Below are 14,631 nucleotides of genomic sequence, written 5' to 3'. Positions count from 1 at the left end.
TATTTGCATTATCATCCTTTGTGAGGCCTACAAGACTATCCCTTATTGTGACTGAGTCTGTCTTAGTTGAAATGCAAAATGGGCATCTGGTCTCATCGCAACGCTACTTCTGCTATGGTTGTTATAATAAACACCGTCTCCCCACTACAGTTTACCAATATACAATTCACATTTAACAACATGATTCTGAACATAAAGTCCACAACTTAGTTCTAATCTAATACACTGATATATATAGAAAAAGTACAACTATTCCCGAGCACAACCACAGCATCACTTAACATCATTCTAATTTAAACACAGCATCTCATGTGAGTTTTATCAGACTATAACTTATATAGATTCATCCAACAGATGGTAGAGGTTAACCCTTTAGTTCCTACAACCCACAAACTTCTGACTCAGAGGCAAGAGTGCTACCAACTGAACCACAATTAACACAAAATTGCAATAGTTTCAGCGTCCAGCCAGCGCTAACCACGCTGCTGACTGGCTGAACATATAAGGGAGCCAATATCGTGAGCGGCTAGAACCACTTAAAGCTAGCCTGTACTGCTTAAAACTAGCCTCCATCTTTTAAAGGCGAAGTGCATTGTGGCTGGAGCAGGTGCTGGCAGTCATGCTGGAAATGACTCTGACCTAAAAAACAATGAAGAATGGAACAACAAGGAGAATTCAGGCTCCAAGGTTTTCAAAAGCTGCACTGGAGCCTTTGTAGAGAAAGAAAAGGAAGAGTGAGATCCTGTAATCACAAGGAGCCAGGAGGCCCTTCAGACAATAAGATAGCAGCTTTAAGGTAATAAAATGTCCCAAGGTGCTTCACAGGTGCATTATAAAATAAAATTTGACACCGAGGCACATAAAGATATATTAAGGCAGATGACAAAAAGTCTGGTCAAAGAGCCTGAATGAGATCTTAAAGGAGGAAAGAGAGGAAGAGTGACAGGAGGTTTAGGGAGGGAATTCCAGAACTTAGGGCCTTAGAAGCTGAAGGCATGGCCGTCAATGGTAGAGAGATTAAAATCGGGGATGCTCAAGAAACCAGAACTAGATGAGCACAGATATCGCGGAGGGTTGTAGGGCTGAAGGTGATTACAGACATAGTGAAGGGCCAGGACATGGAGGGATTTGAAATCAAGGATGAAAATTTTAAAATTAAGGCATTGTTTAACCTGGAGCCAGTGTAGGTCAGTGAGCACAGGGGTGATGGGCGAACAGCATTTGGTGAGTTTGGTGTGGTAAAAATGTCATGAATGAGGATTTTAACAACACATCATCTGAAGTAAGGGTGAGTAAAGGTGAGTAAATTCCAAGGTAGAAACATAGAAGGAAACACAGAAAAATTTACAGCACAGAAGGCGGCCATTCAGCCATTTTGTCTGTGCCAGCCGAAAAAGAGCTATGCAACCTAATTCCACTTTCCAGCTCTTGGTCCGTACCATTTTATTCCCAGGAATTTAAAAACTCTGAAATTGTCACTGATTCTTTCAGAACAAATTGATGGTTGCAGAATCATAACTTATATTTTGAGGAATGTTTCCTGTTTAAATAGCTAGAACCCAGATATACAAATGTAAATATTTCAAAGACTTTATCCCTGATTTTCCTATGGCAGGAATCTGGTTGGGCAGGATTTCCACCCACTTAGTTGATCTCATAGTGACTCCACCAAGTTTCCAGGAACAGCCCAATTTGAATATTCTGGGTGAGCTCCCATCATTGTCAACACCTCTGCTTGGAAGCTTGTTTGTTTGAGGCATGTAAGTGGCATTCTGCTGCAGCATTGAAACACGTTCTCCAGCTTAATTGGCCAGGCATCATGTGGATAGCAGCATGTGTACCCTCCCATCATTTCTCTCAGATCTTGCACTTGTGGCAGACAGAAGACACGTACAGGCTGCCGTTGTATTGACATAAGAGATGCAGCCTGAGCAGATAGTTGTCATGATATGAGCACCAGGTTAGTTCCAAGAAGCTCCTATATGAATGCATGTAAGTAGCACCTGAGAGAGGCAACTGGCTAGGTTTAAGAGGTCACACATTTGTGCCATGTGGAACCAACTAGGAATGGCCAGTGAGTAGAATCAGAACTAATCCAAAAGGAAAATGGATCCTCATCCATATGACAATGTTGAGAATATACACTGTACTACATCCTTCATTTTATATTCTCTTATCGCTGTAGGAGAAATTGTGCAGCAAAATCCCCTTGAGAAAATGAAAATAAAAGACTCAATACCAGCACGGTCCTTCCTAGCTCCAATTGCTGACTACTGCACTCGTAAATGTAAGTGAATATTTATAAAGTTGTTGCTGCAAAACATCTTAGTAAAGTCTGATCATATCTGATAAGTTCTGTAGGACCTTTTTGACATCTTTGGGATTAAATTCCTCTGTTCAATAATTCCAACAAAAGCATTTGAATACAAAATACGATTTCTCATTTTGCACTCATGCTTTTTCATTAAAGTTACTGAGAAGGGGAACGTCACCTCATTTGTATTAATTGGTACTAATTTATAAATGATGTTTTGGTAGCCTGTCACCATTACTGTAAGTAACAATTATCTCAATGATCCTTATACTTCTAATGAGAAAATTCCTTATTTGGAGTATATTTTTGTACTCATCAAGGTAAGGGATATTAGTGCTGAAGAATAGAATACTTTCCCATTTCCGGCGCACCCAGCTACAGTGTAAACTTCCCTCTACTTTGTACCCATCAATTGAGCAGATTGTTGTGAAAAGTTGTTCGAAATATAAAGTGGGTTTCCCCTATATCATTCAGCAGGTCTGGCAGCATCTGTGGAAAGAGAAGCAGAGTTAACGTTTCGGGTCAGTTACCCTTCTTCGGAACTGACCCGAAACGTTAACTCTGCTTCTCTTTCCACAGATGCTGCCAGACTGACCCGAAACGTTAACTCTGCTTCTCTTTCCACAGATGCTGCCAGACCTGCTGAGTGGTTCCAGAATTTCTTGTTTTTATTCCAAATTTCCAGCATCCGCGGTATTTTGCTTTTATTCCCCTATATCATCTTTTTTAACATTAGTAAATGAAAGAAAATATATTCTAATGTATAAAAAGGACAGAAAAGTACAGAAAAAGTACAAAAAAGATCTACAAGGATGGTACCAGAACAGAGAGAGTATAGCTATCAGGAAAGATTAAACAGATCGGGGCTCTTTTCTTTAGAAAAGAGAAGTCTTAGAAGAGACCTTAGGGGAGACTTAGAATCATAGAATGGTTACAGCACAGAAGGAGGCCATTCGTGTTCATTACAGCTCTCTGCAAGAGCAACTCAGCTAGTCCCACTCCCCTGCTGTTTCCCCATAGTTCTGCAAGGAGTCTTTAAAATTATGAATGGGTTGGACAGGGTAGGTGTGGAGAGAATGTTTCCACTTGTGGGAAAATCTGAAACTAGGGGCCAACAAATACAAGATAGTTCCTAATGAATCCAATAGGGAAATAAGGAGAAATTTCTTTACTCAAAGTGATTACAATATGGAATTCGCTACTACATGAGGTGTGAAGCAAACAGCTTACATGCTTTCAAAAGGAAACTGAACAAGTACATGAGAGAAAAGAGAATAGAAAGATATGCTGAAAAGCAGAGATGAGGAAGATGTAGTGGAAGGAGTTTTGAGTGGAGTACAAACACCATCATAGACTACTTGGTCCAAGTGGCAGGTTTCTGTCCTGTAAATTCTATGTATATGTCCAATGTGGTCCACCTTAACTTCAGAAAAACACCGTTCCCTGCAGTGACGTTTTTTTATTTCCTACAACAAACATCCTTGTGACCTCTTGAGATTGCGGGCTGAATTTTACCGGCCCCCACTCCCCCGATGCCGCAGATCACTGCGCGGGGTCTGGTAAAATTCTGAGGGGAGAGGCCCACTTCAACCCGCGACATCGAGAAGGCCCTGCCACATATTACCAGTGGCGGGGTGACCTCGGTGCGCCCCACCCGCACCACCTAGCGGCAGGCTCTTCATCTGCAATATTTAAATTAACATTAATAATATGTAAATGTACTCACCTGCAGGCGGCGGCTGTCCCACGGTGATTTTACGGCTGCCATTCATGCTTCACGTGCCCCCGAGGCGAGAAGCTGGTGAGGAAGGGGGAGGAATAAAATTTTCAGGGCGGGAGGGGTGTGGGAGCCAGGAAAACAAATTTAGTTGGCTGTGTGACTGGTGGGAAGGGTTAGAGGCCAAATATTAGAAGGTTGGGGGGGAAAGTTCGGGATGGGAATAAAGTGTTTTTTTGACAATAAGCGCCAATTAAATGACTGTTGGGAGAGGGCCTCCACATCTTTATTAATTGCTAATAAAAAATTTCCATTTATGTACCTGTAAAAATTAAAATTCATTCTAAGGGCTTAAAGCCCTTTAAAAATGGCGCCTGCGTGGTGGTGCCAGACGGCATTGCCAGGGACGCGGTGGCCACCCCCTCAACATCATTGGGGGCGGCTGCTCCACCCCCTTCCTTTAAATGAGCCTCCCGCGTGTAATATCATGGAGGCTCCTCAGTGGTACTTCAGTGTCGGAAGGCTGCTGAGTTCAGAGCACGGCGCGCTAATAAAATTCAGGCCTGTGACCTAAGAGCAATTCTTAGTTATGAGGCTGCACCAAACAGGAGCTGTGTTTAGTCTGCCCAAACTCATTTTACTTTGGTTCCTTACAGAGAGAAGATCTTCATCCCATTAGTCTGGGATAGATTTAAACTTAGGTCCAGAGGTAATAGAACCTACCACCCAGTCTCCGATACTGATACTGGTCATGTTCTGTGACATTGGAATTTATAATGTTGAAAGTGAAGCTCATCAATAGTTTCAGAGAAATGGGTTATTTATAAGATGTAGTCAATGTTATTAAATACTCTGGCTTGAAATCCCAAATTTCAGCAAAATTATATGTTATCTCTTGATATAATTTTATGGCTTATATATTCAGTTCAACTGCAATATTTAATTCCCAGTTCATCTGCAATGTTTAATTCCGTGCCTTTAGATGGAAGTGCCAAACTCCAACTTATCACAAAATTTACATGCAAAGCCTGTATTTATAGGCTGAATCAATGATATAAGCCCAAATAAAAAAATGAAAAATTAACCTCCTGCAAATTCAACAGCCAAGTGAGTAATCTGCAGTTTTTCAGCATACTGGGTGGATCAAATGCAATATTTATATATTCACTGAATGGTGTTTATCATTTTCATTTTCGTCATAAAAATTTACGTAACAATCGGTGGTATTCTGATATTTGTTATATGCTTACAGAAAAGGCAAAATGGAATTTGCGACCTTAGTGTTGTATTTGACCATCAGATGAGCTTCTGGCAACATATACATGTCATCGCTCAGACCACCTATTTCTACCTCTGTAACATTGCCCAACTCCACCCCTGCCTCAGATCATCTGCAGCTGAAATCCTCATCCAAGTCTATGTTACCAGTAGACTTGACTATTCTAACCTAGTCCTGGCCGGTGTCCCACATTCTACCCTCCATAAACTTCAGTTTAATCAAAACTCTGCTGTCTGTGTCCTAACTCACACAAAGTCCCATTCACCCATCACCCGTGCTTGCTGACCTACACTGGCTCCTGGTAAAGCAAAGCATTAATTTTAAAATTCACAGCCTTGTTTTCAAATCCCACCATGGCCTTGCTCCTCCCTATCTCTGTAATCTCCTCTACCCCTACAATCCTTCAAGTTATCTGTGCTTCTCCAATTCTGGTTTCTTGAGCTTCCCTGATTTTAATCACTCCATCACTTGCGGTCATGCCTTCAGCTGCCAAGGCCTTTGCCTCTGAAATTCCCTTCTTAAGCGTTGCTGCCTCTCTCTCTCTCTACCTCTCTTTCCTCCTTTAAGACTCTCCTCAAAACTAACCTCTATGAGCAAGCTTTTGGTCATCTGCCCTAATACTTCTTTATGTGGCTCAGTATCAAATTTTGTTTGATAATGCTCCTGTGACGCGACTTGGGACATTTTACTACAATAAAGGTGTGATAGAAAGACAAGTTGTTGTAGTTGATGAGCATTAAGCTCGGTGACACATCTGAATTAAGATAGTTCAGTCAATATGTTAGTTGAGATTGCCACCTTTGTGCAGCTGACATTAGCTTGTCTTCAGGAGAATGGAGGTCATATCTTGTGTCATCAGGGCAAGTGTTTTTTTAGCTATCACTATCCTCGAATGATTACGAAAGATACAGCATAAATACAGTTTAACAATGTTGGCACTTTGCAACATAACTTTGTTAAAAATGAAATAATTTCTCTTGACTGTAGGTAATCTGCCACCTGACAACATGTCTGAGAATATGAAAAAATTCAGATCTCTTCCTCAGACCTCTGTAAGGACTGTGGCAATGAATCTCCCACAAACACTCCCATACAGGCCGCAAAGAGAAGGGATTGGCCAAAGCCACTCAACTTATTCATTTTTACCAGTTATGTCGGGTGACTTTCTGAGAACCAATCGTGTACTCCCTACTATCCGATCTCAGAAGAAAAGTGCTCATTCAGAAGGCTTGTCCAAGTGTGTCACTGAATCGCAAGACAGCAGTCAATAAATAAAGGAATGTAGATCCTTTTTATAACAATTTATGAAACTGAGTAAATATTCAGATATATTTATTTAATAAATAACTTTTGCCTTTCATTTTCAAACAAGGCACAGGTTTTTTTTAATGCATTTTATATCTGTGAGACTGTAGTGTTTTGTTGCTAAAAATGTAAGGAGTTCTCATGGAAGCCTCATTTGCATGCCAAATGTAATCAGTCTTCTTTCAAGATAGTTTACTTGTGTTATATGCATCTTTAATCTATTATTTTTCTCTGCATAACTTTTTCAGGCACTAGTGTTTCTAAACAGGGAAAGCAATTATTTGGAACTGCAGTTCATGGCATTCCCAAGGTATTGATAAAAAGAAAAATCATGAATGCTGTAAATTTGAAAAGAGCAGAAAATACTAGAAGTACCAGTATATCTGAATCAAAAAGATGGATTAATATTTCAAGTGTTAAAGGATACAACTAAAATATTGTCTTTCTCTTTCAAATGATGACCAACCCGCTGTAGATTTTTTACATTTTCTGTAACATACTGATGCTACCATAGGATCAATTAGACGAGCAAAGAATTAGTCACATGCTGAATTCATTAAAATAGATGGAAAAAGCTTTTCTGCGGGTCAATGTTTGCTGAGCTATTCAGAACAGGAAAGTCCCTGATTTGATCCCTGGTCTATGCTGAATGAGCTAATTACAGCCGGTATACTGATAGCAGTGTTACAATTAGCCTCAGTGACCAATGTTAGGGGAGGGAAAACCAGCCACGGTTACATCTCCTGATCACTATTCAGCAATCCTTACTAAAAAATGTGCAGGTGTGGACATCAGCTGAGGATTGGATCTGGCTCGGCTGTAATATCACTCAATGACCAAATAGCTTGTTGATACATAAGTCTGTAAGATAGTGTAAAAGTTAGCAATGTAGAATTTGCATCCACTGAAATTCTATGCCACTACCCCTGATGAATTTTCTGAAGTCAACCTAATCATTGTAATTTTACTGCACTCCGAGTGGGATTCTTTCTTGCACCCAAATCCCACCTTGGGAACTGGGTGAAGAAAAATGATCGCTGCAGGTCTTGGGCATTTACAGCAACAGAGTAGTGCAGGTTGTCTACACTGCTAAAGAGAAAAGCCAAATTGGTGCAAAGTAAAAACATTTGAAAGACTTCTGTCCAAAATTGAATGCCAAGCAAATGCTCCCCAGCCATTTCCCCACCCCTAGCCATCCCACATCAGCCTGAAATTGGCAAATGTCAGTGCAAACTGTCCCTCAGTTTTCCACTCCAGCATTGCACCAGAGGGTGGTGGGAAGTCATGGAACATTACACCAGCAAGGAATCAGTATCAAGAAGGGAGCAGAAGAGAGGAGAGAAGAAAATTAGCAAAAAAATGTAAAAGGAGCACTGAAATAAAAATTCATCTAAGCATACAAATAAATAAATACTTCACTTACAATTTTTCTTTTCAACCGACATTATTGAAATTCTCAATAATTTCCAATTCTAGTCCTATGTCACAACTTCTTTCTCCAAGCCTGCTACTTATCCTCCTTGAATTCATGATGCTTCCAACTCCCAGCAATGCTGCCACACTTCTTAAGATTATGACCTACTTCTTTCCTTCTGATAAAAGTGCAACCAATGCCAAAAATATTCAGCGACCTTTGTGAGCGGACTGTTTGAGATGTTAAAATATTCCAAAAATTATGACATGATAGAAATTCTTTTCTTTTTATTTTATTACATTACTTCTATTGGTTGTCATGTTCAGTGAAATTCCTCAATTCATTATGTTAACGTAAATGAGTTAGAGACTTTGTTAAAATATTGAACAGGGGAATTGTGCCTGAAGAGGTTAACCAATTTGGTAAAAATTGTGCAGAGTGGAATTTCTATCTTGATGTATGAAATTGCTGTGTACCTATCAGCTGTGAAAACTTTACTCACTGTCTAGTCTTTGCTTGGACATGCACCATATGCTATTGGACTGTTTGCCAGATTACAATAAATTGCTTCTTAAAAATTTGAAGGATATACTTATTCAACATTCTTATACTTAAGTATTCAACCTGTCTTTTTAACTGACAGTTTGTGATGCCTCATGTCATGTACAATTCCTCCATTAGAATCATGAGGCTAAATGACCAATTTCCAGATATCTACGTACTTCTGCGACTATGTGCATACTAAGTAGCAGAAGCAGCATGCTACAAACAGAGCTCAGCGATCCCACAAACAATGGATCAGATCAAAGTTCTGCAGTCGAGCCACATCCAGTCATGAATGGTGGTGGACAATTAAACAAATAACTGGAGGAGGAGGCTCTAAAAAAACTTCCATGATGGGGAAGCCCACCACATCAGAGCAAAAGACAAAGCTGAGGGATTTGCAACCATCTTCAGCCAGATGTGCCGAGTGGATGATCCATCTCGGCCTCTTCCTGAGCTCCCATCGTCATAGTTGCCAGTCTTCAGACAATATGATTTACTCCACGTCATAGCAAGAGACGGCTGAAGGCTCTGGATACTGCAAAGGCTATGGGCCCTGTCAACATCCCAGCTATAGTACTTGTAACGCTCACATAAAGTGCAGCGATTGAAACTACAGGAACTCACCCTGAAGAGTTACAAAAATGGACTTTTCTTTTAAAAATGGACAATATACTAAAAAAAATGGCTGCCGAAGATTAAAAGACTGGCTTTGTATATTCAAACTATCTGGCAAAGACAAAAGAATACATTCAAAATGAACAGGTATCAATTACACCCATCCTGAACCCTAACAAGACACATTTTTGAATTGAATGGGTTCTTCTGAAACAAAGAGGGTATGAAGTAGCACATCCTGGGCCATTGTCGGTCACCCCAGAGAAGATCTATATCCGCCAACAGAGAGAAAGGTATGCAGAAAATAAAAGCTCATGGTGTAGGGGGTAACATATTGGCATGGATAAAAGATTGCTTAGCTAACAGGAAACAGAGAGTAGGCACAAATGGGCATTTTCTAATTGGCAAGATGTAACAAGTGGTTTACCACAGGGATCAGTGCTGGGAACTCAACTTTTTACAATTTATATAAATGACTTGGATGAAGGGACCAAAGGTATAGTTGCTAAATTTGCTGATGACACAAAGATTGGTAGAAAAGTAAGTTGTGAAGAGGACATAAGAAAGCTACAAAGGGATATAGATAGGTTAAGTGAGTAGGCAACGACCTGGCAAATGGAGTATAAAATGGAAAAGTGTGAAATTGTCCACTTTGGCAGGAAGAATAAAAAAGAAGCATATTATCTAAATGGTGAGAGATTGCAGTGCTCTGAGATGCAGAGGGATCTGGGTGTCCTAGTACATGAATCGCAAAAGGTTAGTATGCAGGTACAGCAAGTAATTAGGAAAGCTAACTGAATGTTATCGTTTATTGCAAGGGGAATCGAATACAAGAGTAGGGAGGTTCTGCTTCAGTTATACAGGGCATTGGTGAGACCACATCTGGAGTACTGTGTACAGTATTGGTCTCCTTATTTAAGGAAGTGTGTAAATGTGTTGGAAGCAGTTCAGAGAAGGTTTACTAGACTAATACCTGGCATGGGTGTGTTGTCTTATGAGGAGAGGTTGGACAGGCTAGGCTTGTATCTGCTGGAGTTTAGAAGAGAAAGAGGCGACTTGATTGAAACATATAAGATGGGTGGCGCAGTGGTTAGCACCGCAGCCTCACAGCTCCAGCGACCCAGGTTTGGTTCTGGGTACTGCCTCTGCGGAGTTTGAAAGTTCTCCCTGTGACCGCATGGGTTTCTGCCAGGTGCTCTGGTTTCCTCCCACCGCCAAGGACTTGCAGGTTGATAGGTAAATTGGCCATTGTGGATTGTCCCTGGTGTAGGTAGGTGGTGGGAGAATGGTGGGGAATATGGGATTAATGTAGGAGGGGATTTGGTAGGGAATGTGGAATTGATGTGGGAGTGGTGTGGATGGGTGGTTGATGGTTGACGCAGACTCGGTGGGCCGAAGGGCCTGTTTCAGTGCTGTATCTCTCTAAGATCCTGAGGGGTTTTGACAAGGTCGATTTTCCTCTTGTGGGAGGATCTAGAACTAGAGGGTCACTGTTTAAAAATAAGGGGTTGCCCATTTAAGACAGAGATGAGGAGAATTTATTTTTCTCAGAGAGTCTTTGGAACTCTCGTCCTCAAAAGGCAGTGGAAGCACAGTCTTTGAATATTTTTAAGGAAGAGGTAGATAGATTCTTGATAAGCAAGGGCATGAAAGGCTATGAGGGGTAGGCAGGGATGTGGAGTTGAGGTTACAATCAGAACAGCCATGATTTTGTTGAATGGCAGAGCAGGCTTGAGAGGCCGCTTGGCCTACTCCTGCTCCTAATTCGTATGTATGTTCGTAAACCATTTTTGACTTTAAAAGGAGCACTCTGGAGAGAGAGAAGAGGGACCCAGGAAGAAGCATCACCAAATGCTTGTCCAGCTAAGAGCTGGAAAAAAAATCCAACAAGCCAAGAAGGAGGGCGCCCTGCTGTGAATTCTACATTTTCAACTTGTGTAGCTGTGGATTGGAAGTGATCTTCCATCTTCAAACTGAACTTTCAACCAACAGAGAAATATACAAACATCTGATGCCTGCAACCATAGAGAATTTGACCTCCGAGAGAATTCATCAGGTTTACCCGTGAACCCCGAAACCCTACCTCACTTAAAAACCACTCACCCCTTTTCCTCTCTATCTGTCTCTTGTGTGTTGTGTGTGTGCGCGCGGGTGAATGAGTGAGTGGATGCGGTGCGTCAATTTCGGGATCAGGCATTTTGCTCAATAAATACTTAATCTTCTGTTTTAAACCTACAAGAAAACCTGTCGCTGTCTGTTTATTTGACAAATAAAACACAAAGGGGTTAAACTCTAATCACAAAAAACACTTGGTGTAGTCAGGTGGGAGTTGAACAGTGGGAACCACCCACACCCCTCACCACGTGGCTGTAACATAGTGAAGACGTACGCTCCAGGACAAGCCACGCCCTTAGCCAAGCTGTTCCATTACAGCTACAACACAGGCATCCACCCAACAATGTGGAAAATTGCCTGGTATGTCCTGTACGCAAAAAGCAGGACAAATCCAATCCAGTAATTACAGGTCTATCAGTCTACTCTCAATCCTCAGCAAAGTGATGAAAGGTGTCATTGACAGTGCAATCAAGCGGAACTTACTCAGCAACAACCTGGTCACCAATGCTCAGTTTGGGTTCCACCAGGGCCATTCGGCTCCTGACCTCATTGCAGCTTTGGTACAAACTTGTACAAAACAGCTAAACTCAAGAGGTGAGATGAAGTGATAGTGATTGCTCTTAACATCAAGGCAGCATTTGACTGAGTGTGGCATTAAGGAGTCCAAGTAATAGGAATCAGGGGAAAACGCTCCACTGGAGCACAAAGGAAGATGGTTGTGGTTGTTTGAGGCCAACCATCTGTCCCAGGATATCGCTGCAGGAGTTCCTCAGGGTAGTATCTTAGGCCCAACCATCTTCAGCTACTTCATCAATGACCTTCCCTCCAACATAAGGTCAGAAGGGGCGGCACAGTGGCGCAGTGGTTAGCACCGCAGCCTCACAGCTCCAGGGACCCGGGTTCGATTCTGGGTACTGCTTGTGCGGAGTTTGCAAGTTCTCCCTGTGACCGCGTGGGTTTTCGTCAGGTGCTCCGGTTTCCTCCCACAGCAGGTGATAGGTAAATTGGCTGTTGTAAATTGCCCCTAGTGTAGGTAGGTGGTAGGGAATATGGGATTACTGTAGGGTTAGTATAAATGGGTGGTTGTTGGTCGGCACAGACTCGGGCCGAAGTACCTGTATCAGTGCTGTATCTCTAAAAAAAAAGGGATGTTTGCTGATGATTGTGCAATGTTCAGCACCAATCGCAGCTCCTCAGATACTGAAGCACTCCTTGCCCTCATGCAGCAAGACCTGGACAACATGCAGGCCTGGTCTGACAAGTGGGAAGTAACATTCATGCCAAACAAGTGCCAGGTGATGACAATCTCCAACAAGAGAGAATCTAACCATCTCCCCCTGACATTGAACGGAATAATTATCACTGAATCCCCCGACCTTCAACATCCTTGGTGTTACCATTGACCAGAAACTTAACTGAACCAGCCACATAAATATTGTGGCTACAAGAACGGGTCAGAGGCTGGGAATTCTGAGGTGAGTAATTCACCTCCTGACTCCCCAAAGCTTGTCCACCATCTACAAGGCACAACTCAGGAGTGTGATGGACTACTCTTTAGTATTGCTGAAAAAAAGAGACATACTGTCAAAGCTTTTCATCTGCACTCATCAGGACTATATTCAACCAGCCTGTACTTGCAAAATTCAGAACACAGTGTATAACGTTAGATGTGATTCTGTTATTGGACAGCACTTGCTGAACAATCCCAAGTGTGCTAAGAATTACTCTAACAACCAATTTAAGATTATCAGTCGGGCTTACAATATGGCTCACTTACACTTGCTAGAAGCTACATATATTCATACGCAGGGACCTGTCCTCTGCAAGCAAAAGCAACAAAAGCATTGCGCCTTTTCTGAATTAAACAAAAGCGTGGGGACAATAGTTCCCTGGTGCATTCTCCACGGCAACACCTTGACCAATCAGACTCGGCTTGCCAATCAATCAGCACTCTTTACTCATGCAGTGTAAACTGTTGTTCCCTTTGAAACTTGGCATTCTTGCATCTGTCCTGATGAGTGTGAGATGAAAAGCTTGACAGCATATCTCTTTTTTCAGCAATACTCAAGTTCTGTGCTCCCAAGCAACTATTTGAATACTCTCTGCTTGCCTGAATGAGTGCAGCTCCAACAACACTCAAGAAGCTCAACACCATCCAAGACAAAGTAGCCCGCTTTTTCAGCACCCCATCTACCATCTTAAAACATTCACTCCCTTCACCATCAGCACCCAGTGGCAGCAGTGTGTACCATCTACAAGATGCACTGCAGCAACTCACCAAGGGTCCTTTGACAGCACCTTCCAAACCTGCGACCTCTACCACGTAGAAGGACAAGGGCAGCAGACATATGGGAACACGTCACATGCAAGTTTCCCTCCAATTGATTCACCATCCTGATTTGTTCCTTCACGGTCACCGGGTCAAAATCCTGGATCTCCTCCCAAATAGCATTGTGGGTGTTTCTACCTCACAAAGCCTGCAGCCGTTCAAGAAGCTGGCTCACCACCACCTTCTCAAGGGCAATTAGGGATGGGCAATAAATGATGGTCTTGCTAGCGACACCATATCCCAAGAAAAACTTTAAAAAAACTTCAATCCAAACTAACCATATTGTGGCCAAGTATTTTTTTTAACTCCCCCTTTTTTGTATCATGTTGTAATTCTTCTCCTTAATTTGAAGATCTCTGAGACTGAGGTTGGCAACTCAGCACTTGTAGTGATTCATGGCTTGAACCTATATGCTGTGATGTCATTGTGGAACATTGCAGTTCACCCGTTTCCCTATACATTGTACCCTTTCCTCCCGGTGAACCATACAGTTTAACAGGCATCAGCAAACCTCCAGCAGCTTTCTCAAGTAGTCATTCTTCACATGTGACCTTGGGCACTGAGTGTTGATAGACTATTCACCCATGGGGCCATTATAGCCAAACACAATCCTGTCATTCACATTCATGGAGCAGAAGTTTCCCAGGCCATTGGAAGCCAAATCAGGGACGAACGGGATAGGAAAGTCCCAGAAAGTGACTTGGGTCAGGATCCCAACATGACCCTGCCCTTTTCCAGCTTTCCCCAGGGTGGCATTGAAGGCAAGCAGGAAATCCCTTCGATCTGTCAGGTAAGCAATTCGGAGCTTGTTGATGTTGTTAAGAAGCCAATTATGAGCCCTGAATCCTGGATTTGCCAACCATGACAGCTGTTTCTCAACCTGTCAGCAATTGGCCAGGGTCGCCAAGGCGAGTACACAGCAGGAAGAGCTTCTTCAGTGAAACTGGCAAGCTGGGAATCCTTTGATCAGTTACACTGAGGAGCTCCAGCCAAGGCC

The 14,631-nt window shown here is 42.2% G+C and overlaps 1 protein-coding gene and 1 pseudogene across 1 annotated transcript in view; one reads left to right on the top strand and one right to left on the bottom strand.

Moving 5' to 3' along the window:
- Window positions 1-6,581, top strand: part of ankrd55 (ankyrin repeat domain 55) — a 127,138-nt gene extending 120,557 nt beyond the window's left edge. Inside the window, exons 10-11 of the mRNA XM_068033402.1 lie at window positions 2,186-2,287; window positions 6,298-6,581. Coding sequence (XP_067889503.1) covers window positions 2,186-2,287; window positions 6,298-6,581 — 386 coding nt within the window. The remainder of the gene's footprint in view (window positions 1-2,185; window positions 2,288-6,297) is intronic.
- The window catches only part of LOC137371220 (putative nuclease HARBI1 pseudogene), a 314,069-nt pseudogene that overhangs the window by 208,297 nt on the left and 91,141 nt on the right, over window positions 1-14,631 (bottom strand).

Source organism: Heterodontus francisci, chromosome 1 (assembly GCF_036365525.1).
Source record: "Heterodontus francisci isolate sHetFra1 chromosome 1, sHetFra1.hap1, whole genome shotgun sequence".
Classification (NCBI taxonomy): Eukaryota; Metazoa; Chordata; class Chondrichthyes; order Heterodontiformes; family Heterodontidae; genus Heterodontus; species Heterodontus francisci.
This window is presented reverse-complemented; position numbering and strand designations above follow the sequence as displayed.